Here is a 13616-nt window from a genome sequence, read left to right on the forward strand (position 1 = left end):
CACGTGGGGTAGAGCCCTTAGACACTACACGGGGCGGGGGGGGGCGCAGAAAGGGAGGCGGCAGCGCTCCCTGAGCCGGGACAGTCACTTACTCTCCAGGCTGTGGGGCCAGGCACAGCGCCGCCCCCCGCCCCCGCCGCCTGCCTCGCTCACCTCTGAAGGACAGGCTCGCTGCGCGGCGCTGGGGTGCTCCCCGGCACCCCGGCCTCGAGTCCCCACCCGCTGTACCTCCGGGACCCCCTTACTTTCGACAGGCACCAGGAGTTGTCGCAAGGGGGCCTTGGGAAATTCCCCGGACCCCTGTGCCAGGAGGTGCCCGGTTCGCCCGCTCCCCCCCCCACACCCCCGAGGGCGGTGCCCGGGGGTGCTGCCCCATGGAGCAGGGAGGCGGGCGCCGTCTGCTCTCGGAACCGTGACCCGAGGCTTGTCGGAGCTGTGTGTCGCGTGTCGCAGACGCCCCAACCCCAGCTGATCATGCGCCGCCGCCCCTGGCTCGCCAGGCCCATCGGGCTGTGAGCCCCCCACTCCCGGCCCTTCACGGCCCGGCCCACGAGCCATGGGCAGCGCCCACCCTCGCCCCTGGCTGCGGCTCCGACCCTGGCCCCAGCCGCGGCCCGCGCTCTGTGCGCTCCTGTTCTTCCTACTGCTGCTGGCTGCTGCTGTGCCCAGGTGAGCCCTCACCTCACGCTCCGCCCTCCTGGAGAACTGGGACCCCCGGGGCAGGGGCCTCTGGTGCTCTTGCTGGGGCAGGGACCCTGGAATGAGGGAGGGACAAGGCCACTGGAAAGTGCGGGTGCCCCAGCGAAGACAGTGAGCTCTATCCTAGGAAGGGATTGGACTGGTGATATAATATGGGCAGTGCAGGGAGACAGGGCAGTGCTCAGAGGGTGATGGCAGCTAGGAGAGGTGTATGTGAGGGGAGCAGGGCCAGCCTGGAGCGTCACTCTGGGGGAGCGCACCCCCACCCCTACCCCAGCAGAAAATTCAAACTTCCTCCTTTCACGTTGCAAATCCCCTCTCCCCGCAAGAGTAGGAGTTGGGGGGCTGGGAGGAGGTATCCCAGGTGGGGTCAGTGAGCGACTACAGCTGAAAAGACTGTGTCATAGAGTGATCCTAGCAAGCTGGGCTGGTAAACAGCAGTAGTGTATGTGTGTGTGAGTGTGAGTTCACGGGTATGTTAAGACAAACATGTGTGGATGTGTGTGTGTAATTATGTCTGATGAAGTGTGCATGAGTTCCTGGGTCTGTATGTTCACCACAGTGTGTGCAGAAAGTGTGTCTGTGTAATTGTGACCATCTGGAACATGCTCTAAGTAAGAGTGGGCTTCTGGTTCACCCTGTGTATGCAGGCATCTGTGCCTAGGGATGTACTCATAAAATACTGTGTGCAAAGGCATAGCCAGGCATAGCGGATGTGTGTGCATTTACACATGTTTGCCTGTGTGGATGTGCAGCTGGGTGGGTTGCACTGGAAGGGATGATGGTGAGGAGGTCAAGGAAAGGGAGATGTTTAGAAGTGTACTGAGGGGCCCAGCCTTTAGAAGTGGGAGTTCGAGCACAGAGTGATTATGACCTTTGGGAGACAGTGTGTATTATTAAATAGGGTCCTTAAGGTTTCCCCCAAACGCTTACCCACCCCACCCCACATGCCTGCAGATCAGCACCCAACGACATCCTGGGCCTCCACCTTCCCCCGGAGCCTGTGCTCAACGCCAACACAGTTTGCCTGACATTGCCTGGCCTGAGCCGGCGGCAGATGGAGTTGTGTGTGCGTCACCCTGACGTGGCCGCCTCAGCCATCCAGGGCATCCAAATCGCCATCCACGAGTGCCAACACCAGTTCCGGGACCAGCGCTGGAACTGCTCTAGCTTGGAGACTCGAAACAAGATCCCTTATGAGAGTCCCATCTTCAGCAGAGGTAGCTGCCACTCACCCCTGCTCCCCTTCCTGTCCCATCTAGCACCTCCATCCCAGAATCTATCCAAAATCTACACTCTCAAGCTGGTAGTCCCTGACCTCTCACATCTGCCAGCCATGCTACTTTTCTGCCTCTTTCTAGTCTCAGAAAAGTCACGGGGTGGACAAATGGGACAGATGTGTCTCTGGCCAATGGTGGCAGGTTTCATTCATAATAGGGAACTAGACTCCTGGGTTATCTGGCCTTGTCACTAACACCAAAATCCCTCAAGTCTGGGAAATTGCACTGTCACCTGCCTCAATTTACCCTCTACTTTAGTAAACTACACTTAGAATGGAGAGCCTGTGAGAAGGTACTCAGCAGTGGCATGAAGAAGGATGACATTCTGCCAAATAGTGTGGGTCGGGAGCCTGGGCAGGTAAATCAATGGTCTGTACTTATGCAGAAGCTCTGCTGGCCGGGTACACCACCAGCCTCTGTGTCATCCTCACCACCCCCCAAAACCCTCTCTGAATCAGAGCTCTGGGTGTGTGCTTACTTGTGCGCGGTGGCTCCAGACCAGCAAGCCTGACAGCTCTGCCAACCCCTGTTCCCCTCACAGCTCAGGCGAGTGGCAGCCCATTCCCTGTCCTCTCCTGACTTCTGAGTGGCTCAGAGACCACTTCAGCTTGGGCTGAAGACAGCAGGTGGTTTTATTACTCATTTCTGATTCCTCTCACCTCTGGCCTGGCATCTGGGGCCAGAATCAGGTCCTTGGGGCAAGATGGGGGCCCTGGTTCCTGGATTTGCCTAGCTGGGTATGTGTCTCTCCTCTCAGCAGCCTGCATAGGACAGTGTGGGGACCCTGTGACCCTAGTTCCTTGGGCCTTGTCCAATTCTAGCTGATGGTGGATGAGAAGGGGTACCCTTATACCTGGAGTCCGGGGCTTCTGGAGGAGTCAGGCCCCTAGGTACTCCAACTTAGGACCTTTGGTTTTCACCAGGATTCCTGCATGTGTCCCCTGGGCCTCCAAGTCAGGGCCACCCCAACCTCCCCCAGCCCAACCCCGGCTGCCCGCCCCGCCCCCACGCGCTCCCTTTTCCCTCCCCCGCGCGCCCGGGGCGCTGTTTCTCCCCGGCGGAGCCCAGCCCGGCGCGTGTGGCGGCATGCAGCCGCGAACTAATCCCCGCGGGCCGAGGCAGACGGCTCCCGGCCCCAGCCACGCCGGTCTCCAAGAGGGCGCCCCCCTGCCCCGCACGCCCTCCCTCCTGTCCCGCGCCCGATCTTTCCCACCGTCCAGGGGCGGCTGCTGGGGACCCCCAGCCCACAGCTGGCCCAGCTCCCACCACGCGCCCCGCCCGGCCCCGCCGCCCGCGCTGGCTGACCCCGAGTGGCGGGCCTCAGTGTCTTCCCGGCCCAAGTCAGGCCCGGCCGGCGCTCACCGCCCCGCGTGCCCGCTCCCGCAGTCCGGTTGCTAGGTCCCCCGCGCTCCCGCAGCCGCGTACTCCCTAACCTTCAGCCCTGGAGGAGAGGGTCCGCACCCCATGCTTGGGTTTCCGCTCACTGGGGGCTTGGCCAGGCGCTGAGGTTCTCACCCCTGACGCTTTGGGCGAGGCGAGGCAGGGCAAGCTCTTCAGCCCTCTCCCCGGCCTCGGGGTCCCCTCTGGTCCTCCCGTGCCCTCTAGACTGAGTGAACCCAGGCGTCCTGGTTGCTTTCCGATCAGGCCTGTGAGGCCTGATGAAGAAACTGGGGTCTCTGAAACTGGGGGCGAGTTCGGAGTGGTGGAACCGCGCTGGGTTGGCGCGGGGCCAAGCGCTCCTGGGTTCACCCACAGTTTAATAAGCAGGAGGTGAGCTGGGGGGACGGGTGGGGGGAGAGGTTAGGAGTGGAGGGGGGAGACTTGCCGGGGCTAGCCGGGCGGGGCGGCGCCCAGCGCGGGAAGGGGGCGGGACGGTGGCTTCTGGGCCCCGCCAGAGGGGCTGTGCTTCTTGCCTGTGCCGCCCTACCTCCGTCGCTTCTGCAACACCCCCGCCCCCCACCCCTCACTGTCCCCCCTCCCTGTCCCCCCCAGCCCCACACACAGTCGTTGCTCATTTCTCTCTCTCCCTCTCCGGAGGAAATGAATCTGAGCTTCCGGAAAGAAAACTGCCACTCCCCCACCTCACCTCCATTTGGCCTCCACTAGCCCCTGTTCCACTTCACATCTGGATCCACCCTCCTCTAGGGTTATTTCCGGGTCCATCTTGATCTGTCTCCCCCAGGACTAGCTGAATTTGAATCCTGGGAGGCCGCTTGTGGTGGCACCAGCCCCTGGTGGTCTGGTTCTTATCTGAGTCTGCTTTTCAGGGTCCATTGAGAGTCAGGTGACTTCGGTTTCCCCCAAGTGGAATATGAGGGAGCTGACCCCTTTTCTGACCCAAGCTGCCAAAGGATTTCTTTTAAAGTGGATTTTTTTTTGACAAATTTCAATTTCAGAGACTGCTTGGGGTAGGTGGTTCCTTGGGTCTTCTTTACTGCTGCTACTGTCCTCCTGTGGTTCTGTCATCTTCCCTGAGATGGGTTGTGCTGGTGGGATGGGACTGATGAAGGAGGGAGGGGAAAAGGTACATCTGGGTTCAACAAGCCTGGGAACATACCCAGGCTTTACCTAGCCAAAGAGAGGTGCTGCAGCTTGGTGGGAAGATGGGACAGGAATAGAGGCCTCCAGGGGGCTAGAGAGGGTCAGAAAAAAGCTGCACCTATGGAGGATATAAGCCCATGTTGGCAGCTTTGCCCAACCCAAGGGCACCAATGATCTAAGTAATGAGGGCACTGGTACCCCCCCCCAGCTTTTTGTACTGAGGACCCAGACAGGCTGGTGCCTGGATGGGGTGCTGAGTATAATACCTGTTACATGAGGCATTTCTCACTCAGGAGGTGGGGAGAGGAAGGAGATGTGAGGTGGGAGCTCCTGAGCTCAGGCACAGGGATGGGCAAGGATGGGAGGTCAGGGAGAGGCTAGATGGAAGAGAATGTAGTAGATTCACAGAGAAGATCCTGGGAGCTCCCACACAGTTTGGGCACTGCCTTCCCTAAGGCCCATACTCATTTGGAATGGATGCATAGAGGGGGCATGAGGCCCTGCAGCTAGCCAGGCTCCAGCCCCAGGGAAACCAGAAATGTAAGTGTCCAACTTCTCATCTCCAAGGTCTGACTTTCTTTTCCCACCTACCTTTAATATTCATCCTCTCAGGGAATCATGGTTTTACATCCAGGCCTCCAGGGCTTGGAGCATGTGTGCAGTGGCACTCAGATGGGGAAACTGAGGCACAAACAGGATTAACTATTATTCTAATTCTATTATTCTAATGACACCCAGTAAATTAGCCAGCATGTACTAAGTATTTGCCCTGTGATGGGCATTGTTCAAAGCACTTTATCCTTGCTGAAGAGTCCTCAAACAGTCCCCAGGAGGTAAATCCTATTAGCTTTATTTTACAAATGTAACTAAGAGAAGTTGGATAACTTGTCATTAGTCACACAGCTTATAATCGAGCAGTACAGCCAGGACTCCATGTAGCCAGCTGACTTTAGAGTGTGCACCCAGCCTCCTACCATACTGTCTTCCAAGCTCCAAGGCCAGTGTGAATTCCCACTTGTGGCCAAAGATGAGTTGGTGCAAAGAGAGTATATTCTTCTTTTTTTTTTTTTTTTTAAAGAGAGAGTGAGAGAGAGAGAGAGGAGAGAGAGAGAATTTCAATATTTATTTTTCAGTTATCGGCGGACACAACATCTTTGTTTGTTTGTGGTGCTGAGGATCAAACCCAGGCCGCACGCGCGCCAGACGAGCGCGCTACCGCTTGAGCCACATCCCCAGCCCCGAGAGTATATTCTTTTTTAAAAAATATTTTTAAAAAATATTTAAAAATTTTTAAAAATATTTTTAAATAGTTTTTTAATTGTCAATGGATCTTTATTTATTATTTATGTGTGGTCCTGAGAATCAAACCCAGTGCCTCACACATGCTGGGCAAGTATTTTACCACTGAGCCACAATCCCAACCCCAATGAGAGTGTACTCTAAGAAATTAAAATGTCATGTGCATGCACATACACACACATACACACCTACCCATGTTTGTGCAAATGTGTAGCCCCATTGAGTGTCATGCCTAAGTGTTTCCACATGCACTCAATTCATTCTTGCTCTATCACTGTCTCACTCTGCCCAGGCACAAGAGCAAGTGCAGATTATTTGCATGGAGGGGATGCAAACCAGACCTTTCCCCTCTCCTCCTTCTTTGACTTGGATGGTCAGGGCTTGGGCTTCTCTAACCCCTCCTAGTTCTCACTGCCCTCTGGCCTCTAAGACTCCCTGCATCCAGCCCCTTCCCAGGCCTTGGCTGCAGCCTGTAGCAGCAGCTGACTCTACTTACATGCTGGCAGTCCCTGTCCCAGATCAAAGGCAGGGTGGCTAATTGTGCATCTTAACAAGTCCCCCCCTTCTGCTTCGGGCAGCCCAGCTGGCCATGGCCCCACCCCTTTCCCCCTCCAGCTGGCCATGTCCCCACCCCTTTCCCCCTCCAGCTGGCCAGATGGCACAGTGCCTGCATCTGCCCCAGACAGTCGGGGCAGGACCAAAACTGGGGCCCTAAACAGGAGCTGGGGGCAGGCTCAAGTAGGATGGGTTTCTTTGAGGCTTAGATGCCTGCAGCAGAGGGTGGCCATACAGGCCCTGCTTGGTCACTTCTACACGTGGCTGTGACAGCTGTCAGAGACCATGTGGGGGAAGGCATCTTGAACTGCATGGGACAGGGATGTTCTTTTAGGGCTATGGGTTACAGTTCTCCAGATTCCTATGGGTCTGCTCTTGCAGAGCCTGGGGGATGGTGGTTGACCCTGCACATGACCCCAAATCAGCCTTGTGCTCTTTCCTAGTGCCAAGTGTGCACAGGGTCTTAGGAACTGGAAACTGGGTTACCTGGGTTTCTTTCTAAGCATCAAGACTTCCTTGGAGCTAGTGTCCTTCAGCAGAAAGTTGTCACTACTGGAACTGGATCCAGCTTCATAACCCCTGTGACCTTGGACTTTTTCATTTTGCACAGTGCATGTGTATTTGGTGGTGGCTGTGGTGTGTGGAGGGTGATTTCTAAGTTGCTCTGGAGGCCTGAATATTGCCATGTGTCCTAGACTGGGCCAATGACTCCTCCGTAATAAGAGAAGTGCTCAAAGTTCCAAAGATAAAAGGCAAGGGATAAATGCAGGGTGTGCTTCCCAGGGACTTTGGTCCATCCTCCTTCCCCAGGTCCCTCCAACCCAAAGTAGTTTCTGCTCCCCTGCCAATTCCCAGCATCCCCTTTGAAGTCTCCAACCCAGTCCCCATCCCTTTCTGTCTGATCATAGCTAGGCTCCTTATGAAAAAACATACTGAGATGCCATGAGCTGGAAATAGATTATAGAGAGGGAGCTTCATGAGCTGCTAGTAGCCCAAATGATTTATTTTAGAATGGGTTATGAACTGCTGGGCTCTGTCCTTGAACAGGGGAAACAAAGAATAGTTACCTGCTGGGTGGGGTGGCACATGCCTAAAATCCCAGTGGCTCAGGACAAGAGGATTGCAAGCTTAAGGCAGCCTCAGCAACTTAGTAAGGCTCTGTCTCAAAAGCATTACATTTAAAAAAAGAAGTGGGGATGTGATACAGTGGTTAAACACCTCTGGTTTCAATCCCTTGTACTAAAAAAAAAGACCTTAAAATGCAGAAGTGAGTGAAGTCAGACTGTAGGAAGACCTTCTCAATAATAGCTAATGTTTATGTAGTACCTAATATGAATAAGGCACTATTTTAAGCCTTTAAATTTAATAACTCACTTAATTCTTGGATGAGGCAACTATTTTACAAGTGAGGAAACTGAGGTTAAATCACTTGGTCAAAGTCACATAGCTTGAACCCAGGCAATCTGACTCCAGAAATCAGTTCTTAACTACTAACTATCTTATCTTATCATCATCATCATCATTTGTCTAGGCAGGAAGAGGAGGAAAGTGCTCTGTGATACAGGGGTAAGAGTTAGAGGAGGGGGCTGGGAATGTGGCTCAGGCGGTAGCCCGCTCGTCTGGCATGCGTGCGGCCCAGGGTTCGATCCTCAGCACCACATACCAACAAAGATGTTGTGTCCGCCGAGAACTAAGAAATAAATATTAAAAATTCTCTCTCTCTCTCTCTCTCTCTCTCTCTCTCTCTCTCTCTCTCTCTTAAAAAAGTTAGAGGAGGAGTGGTTGGTCCTGATTGGTTCTCCAGTGTCTGTGAGGCTGCACAGAGAGTAGAAGGACCCAGACAGGGTCTTTGTTTCCTCTGAATCTCTGGCCTCTGCTGAGGTCATCAGCCTCCTGCCAGGTTGTGGGCTTCTTAGGGGATCACAGTAGCACTGGTGGATTTTCCTCCCTGGGTGGGGGCTATTCTTGTTCTTGGCTTCTCTCACTCCTAACCTCTCTCTGAAGTCCAGAGACTGGTCCATCTTCTCCTTTCTCAGATGCAGAATAAGCAAGAAGTAGCCTGCAGATATGAGATCTAGTAGGTCTCCCACTGCTACAGGCACTCCAAGAGGAAGGCTCAGGCTGGAACACTGAGAGGGAAAGCAGTGCAGACAAGTAAATGGCCTGGATCTGAGCCACTGAGAATACATGGGTCAGGAAGGGCCTTGATGTCTCCTGAGCACCTAGCAGAAGGTGTCTTCCCCTATACCATATGCCAGACTTGCCTCCATCATCCCTCAAACATCTTTAACTGATCTAAAGGATTTTGTTTTTTTTATGTTGGTAGTGGGGACAGAACCCAGGGGCTTCATGTACCCTAGGCAAGTACTCTACCATAGGCAGAGCAGCTGGGGGTATCCATTCTTGAGTGATTGTGTGTCCTGTGGACAAGGATGGGGAGCATGAGGGAGGGTTCTGGGCTGGGTCTACCACGGGTGCACACTGGAAGGCAATCTGGGGGAGGTCACTTTAGGAGCAGACCATCTTCTCTTACTTATCCTCCTGCCCACTGGCATCCCTGGGGACTGGAATTCCATCACTGGTCATGTATTCTTTAGGTTAAACTTTGCAGGGTAGTTTATGCAGATATCACCATGAAAGGTAATAGATGAAATCCCTGATCTTAAAAAGAATGTGTTTACCAGGTATTTTCTGCCCTACAAGAGAGATTTAAGCACAAGAATTCTGAACTTGCTTGGGTGATGTTAATGAAAAGGGAAAGGCAGTGTAACAAGTGTGTTATCAAGGAGAACTATCCCTTTCACCTTGAATGCTGTGTGGCGAAGGCCTGGCTTCTGCTATAATTTCTGCTCACCCTCCCTGCCTCCCTCCCTTCCTCTGTGTCTTTATATCAGACCCTCCATACTGGGACTCAGTTTCTCTGTTTGATGCTAAGGTTGGGCAGGCTGGGCAGGCTGGGCAGGGGGATCGGATGTCGAGGCCGCATCAGAATTTGTTTTCTCACAGGTTTCAGAGAGAGCGCTTATTCCTACGCAATCGCAGCAGCTGGGGTGGTGCACGCGGTATCCAACGCGTGCGCCCTGGGCAAACTGCGGGCATGCGGCTGCGACGCATCCCGGCGCGGAGACAAGGAGGCCTTCCGTCGCAAGCTGCATCGTCTGCAGCTGGACGCGCTGCAGAGGGGTAAGGGGCTGAGCCACCGGGTCCCGGAACATCCCGCCCTGCCCCCTGCCAGCCCTGGCCTGCAGGACTCCTGGGAGTGGGGCGGCTGCAGCCCTGACGTGGGCTTCGGGGAGCGCTTCTCTAAGGACTTTCTGGACTCCCGGGAGCCTCACAGAGACATCCACGCACGCATGAGGCTCCACAACAACCGAGTTGGGAGGCAGGTGAGAGCCCTGACCCCTAGACCTGTTCCAAATCCCTCTACCTATATCCCACCTCTCCCCCAGGCCAACTTTCTTCCCTGGGACCAGATCAGCGACCTTTTCTTTGCCCCCTCCTAATTCAGTCAGCAAGCATGACTTGAGGACCTACTTTATGCCAGGCACTGGACTTGGCCTGGGAAATACAGGGATGAACCGACCCTGCCCCCTGCCTGGGATCAGCACACCCCTGTTGAGCAGTCTGTTCCTCCCATTTTCTCCAGTATCACCTGACAGGACTGAGCTGGCAGTCAGGACCTCAGGGATCTAGGCCTGGGTTGTCACCCTTTCTACTCCCTTGTAGAGTCAGAAGGTTGGACTAGATCATTGTCAGGTCCCCCAGCTCTAATGTTTCATGGTTCCATGTGACTCTGACCTCCTCTCCCAGTCCATAATGGGGGATTCCTGGAAAGTGAGAGGGATAAGAGGTTTCTAGGGGCCCCCTTGGACTTGTGTTATGATTGCCTTCATCCCTTCTCCCCTCCAATATTCATTGAAAATAAATTAAAGAAATACATGAAAAAAATAAAAAGGAGAAGGAAGGAAAAAGGAATAGGAGCCTACATTTATTGAGTGCCTACTGTGTGTTAGGCCCTGTCCTGAGCACCTTATTACATATTAGCCCATTTAATCTGTACAACCACCTATGATGTGAACACTATTATGAACCTCATGTTCAGATATGGGAACCGAGGCACAGGTAGACAAAAAAGCTTTGCTAGAGCTGATGTAACTAGTGGAGAAAGTGGTAGAGGCAGGATCCATGCCCAGGCAGTTGAGCTCTGAACCTGTGCTTGCTTGTTCTATGGAGTGGAGTCTACTCTCTGGACACATGGTACACTCAGTGTGGACTCTATACTCTGTACATGTTGTACACTCCCTGTGAAGTCTACACTCTGATGCCTCCTTGGCCCTCATGGTGGCCCAGCACACTCCTCTCCTGGCCATTCTATCCCCACTCCGTCTCTGGACTCTGCTCAGTTTGCTCCAACATTGTTCCTGCCCTCTTCTCAACTCTATTGGGGAGCATTCTCTACTTCACTCCCCTTTCCCTTTAACTTTTAGCCTGCTCCAGTTCATCTTCTTCCTCCACAAAGACTCCCAGCTGATCCAGCAGTTCCCATCTTCACTTAGAGGTGGGGTAAGCTGAGGCACGCCCACCCTCAGATCCCGTCCAGCTCCCACCCAACCCTGCCCTGTGCATGAGGCTCTTTCCCCAAGCTTCCATACCATCCCAGCCTGTACCAACAGTGCCTCCTCCTCGTCCTCGTTAAACTGTTTAATTAATGGCTGCTGCCTGTGGGAAGCAGATGTTCTGGAGTTGTTGGCCTGGGGAGTGGAGGCATGGGGCTGGTTCTCATGTGGTGCTGACACCACATGCAAGCTGCACAGCCCTATAAGGCCCGAGGGGCAGGGTCCCTCACTTTTGGCCCTCCTGCCCAGCCATAGGGCCCCAGATCCTTGCTGTCCCTGCCTGAGAATATGTCTTGGGATGAAGTGGGGGCCACCTTCCTGGGGGGACAATGCCTAGGAGTTCTTTGGGAGGGGATCCTAGACTGGTTAAGAGTTAGGCAGCAGGTATGTTCCTCTAAGTACCTCCCCTGGAGGCCTGGCAACCTCTCTCCACTTTCACAGGACTGAGAGCCTGGCCCTCTCTGGGGTTCCTTCTGTATTCAGGTAGAACTTTGGCCCCTGGTGGCACTCAGCACAAGACTGAATGAGTCCCAGTCAGCATAATAGGAGGGGTGGTCTCCCAGGTTCCTGTCCCCTCGCTTTGGATCCTCCAAAGACCTGGGGATGGTGGCAGTGGAATGGGGCTTTCTCAAACTCACTGCCAGCCCGGCTCACAGTCTGGAGTGAGGCCAGAGGCTTTGGGGCTGGCATTCAGTGGGACTGGCACCCCCCTTCTCCTGGCCCCTACCCCAGGAATGGAAGAAGAGGGAATTTCCCTGAAGATCTGGGATCCCCTCCCTCAGGAAGCAAAAGCCTCCTGCCCCAAGGGCTCCCTGCAGCTGCAGGAAAGGCTGGCAGGAGAGGAGGGGAGCAGTGGGGAGCAGGAAGGACAAAATTTCCCCATGGCCTAGCCTGTTGGAGGTGGATGGGAGCAGAGCAGAGAAGCCGGCAGAGGAATTCTGATTGCTTGACTCGGGAGTTGTGGGGCCCCTACTTTGGGCCTCAGTCTTTGCTTCTGTACAATGGGAGCTGGTTTCAAAAGCCTCTGAGATTTCGAAGGCCAGTCTCGGCAGTGGGAGGAGGGCAGGGGTCTGGCCGCCAGCGTCACTCCTCACGGTGCCTCCTTCCGCAGGCGGTGATGGAGAACCTGCGGCGAAAGTGCAAGTGCCATGGCACGTCAGGCAGCTGCCAACTCAAGACCTGCTGGCAGGTGACGCCCGAGTTCCGAGCAGTGGGGGCGCTGCTGCGCAACCGCTTCCACCGCGCCAAGCTCATTCGGCCGCACAACCGCAACGGCGGCCAGCTGGAGCCAGACCCCGCGGGGGCACCCTCGCCCGCCCCGGGCACTCCTGTGCCGCGCCGGCGAGCCAGCCCCGCTGACCTGGTCTACTTCGAGAAATCGCCCGACTTCTGCAAGCGCGAGCCGCGCCTGGACTCGGCAGGCACCGTGGGCCGCCTGTGCAACAAGAGCAGCGCCGGCCCGGATGGCTGCGGCAGCATGTGCTGCGGCCGCGGCCACAACATCCTGCGCCAGACTCGCAGTGAGCGCCGCCACTGCCGGTTCCACTGGTGCTGTTTCGTGGTGTGCGAAGAGTGCCACATCACCGAATGGGTTAGCGTTTGCAAGTGAGCGGCACAGGTTTCCCCGGGCCCCGAGAAAGGTTCCCCTCCTGGAGCCTGGCCTCTGCACTTGCGATTTGGCCCAGAGCACCTTGGCTTCCTGGGAGAGACTGGACCACAGGATCTCAGAAGGACTCCCAGTTCTGCAATCAAGGGACAGTCCAGGGCTTCCAAATCAACCCCTCTGCTCAATTCTGTGGGCTTTAGGATTGATTGGCCTCCCTCCTTCCTGTCCTCAGCTCACACAGCTCAGTTGGGCTGGAGACTGCCCCATACCTTAGGACACACACGTGTCAGGCAGGCAGCCCAGCCCCTCAGGCCTGTCTGTGCCCATCCTTTCTCCCCTTCCCCTGGAGTGGGAGGGAATGGATGGAAGCTGATGGGCAGGGGGAGGAAGATTAAAAAGAAGAACTGGACATGACTGAGCTGAAATAATTCTATAAAGGCCCCAGTCATCCTCACCCACTGGCCTCTGCCCCTTACCATTTCCCTCATCATTCATTTAACAGATATTTATTTTGCACTCTCTTTGTGGCACTCTCTATGGGGAGGGAGTTCTAGGATACAGGTGTGCATAAGAGAGAGACACAGCACCTGCCCTAAAGGAGTTTACATTCTTCTTGAGGGAGATGAGCAATAAACCAGGAAACACACAAACAAGGTCATTTCAGACAATGCTATGTGCTGGGTGTACAGTGATGTGGAGAGGGGGACCCCTTCTGATAAAAACAGGGGTCAAGGAAGGCCTCAGAAGTCATGGTACTCATGCTGAGATCTGTGAGGTAGAAAAGAGAGCCTCATGGAGGTCGAGGGGAAAGGCTTTCCAGGCAGAGGCCTGGGGAATGAAAAAGTTCCAAGAGGAAAAGACCTCTGCTTATTGGAGGAACAGCAAAGAGTCCACTGCAACTAGAGTGAAGACATCAAGGGACTGATGGGCAAGAGAGGTGCTCAGAGGGTGGGCAAAGGTCATATCATGTGTCTTTCTAGGCCTAGTTAAGGAGTTGGAATTTTATTTACGAGGAATGGG

At 54.8% G+C, this 13616-nt stretch overlaps 1 protein-coding gene across 1 annotated transcript; it reads left to right on the forward strand.

The window, feature by feature from the left end:
* Nucleotides 1-556: 556 nt before the first annotated feature.
* LOC308635103 (protein Wnt-10a-like) lies at nucleotides 557-12852 on the forward strand (the record flags this gene model as incomplete). Its single annotated transcript, XM_081269358.1, has 4 exons — nucleotides 557-669; nucleotides 1657-1919; nucleotides 9381-9760; nucleotides 12102-12852. 4 exons carry the CDS (start codon nucleotides 557-559, stop codon nucleotides 12597-12599), a joined length of 1254 nt encoding a protein of 417 aa, XP_081125484.1. The 3' UTR covers nucleotides 12600-12852.
* Nucleotides 12853-13616: the final 764 nt, after the last annotated feature.

Source organism: Spermophilus citellus, assembly GCF_964194105.1.
Source record: "Spermophilus citellus genome assembly, chromosome: 16".
Taxonomy (NCBI): domain Eukaryota; kingdom Metazoa; phylum Chordata; class Mammalia; order Rodentia; family Sciuridae; genus Spermophilus; species Spermophilus citellus.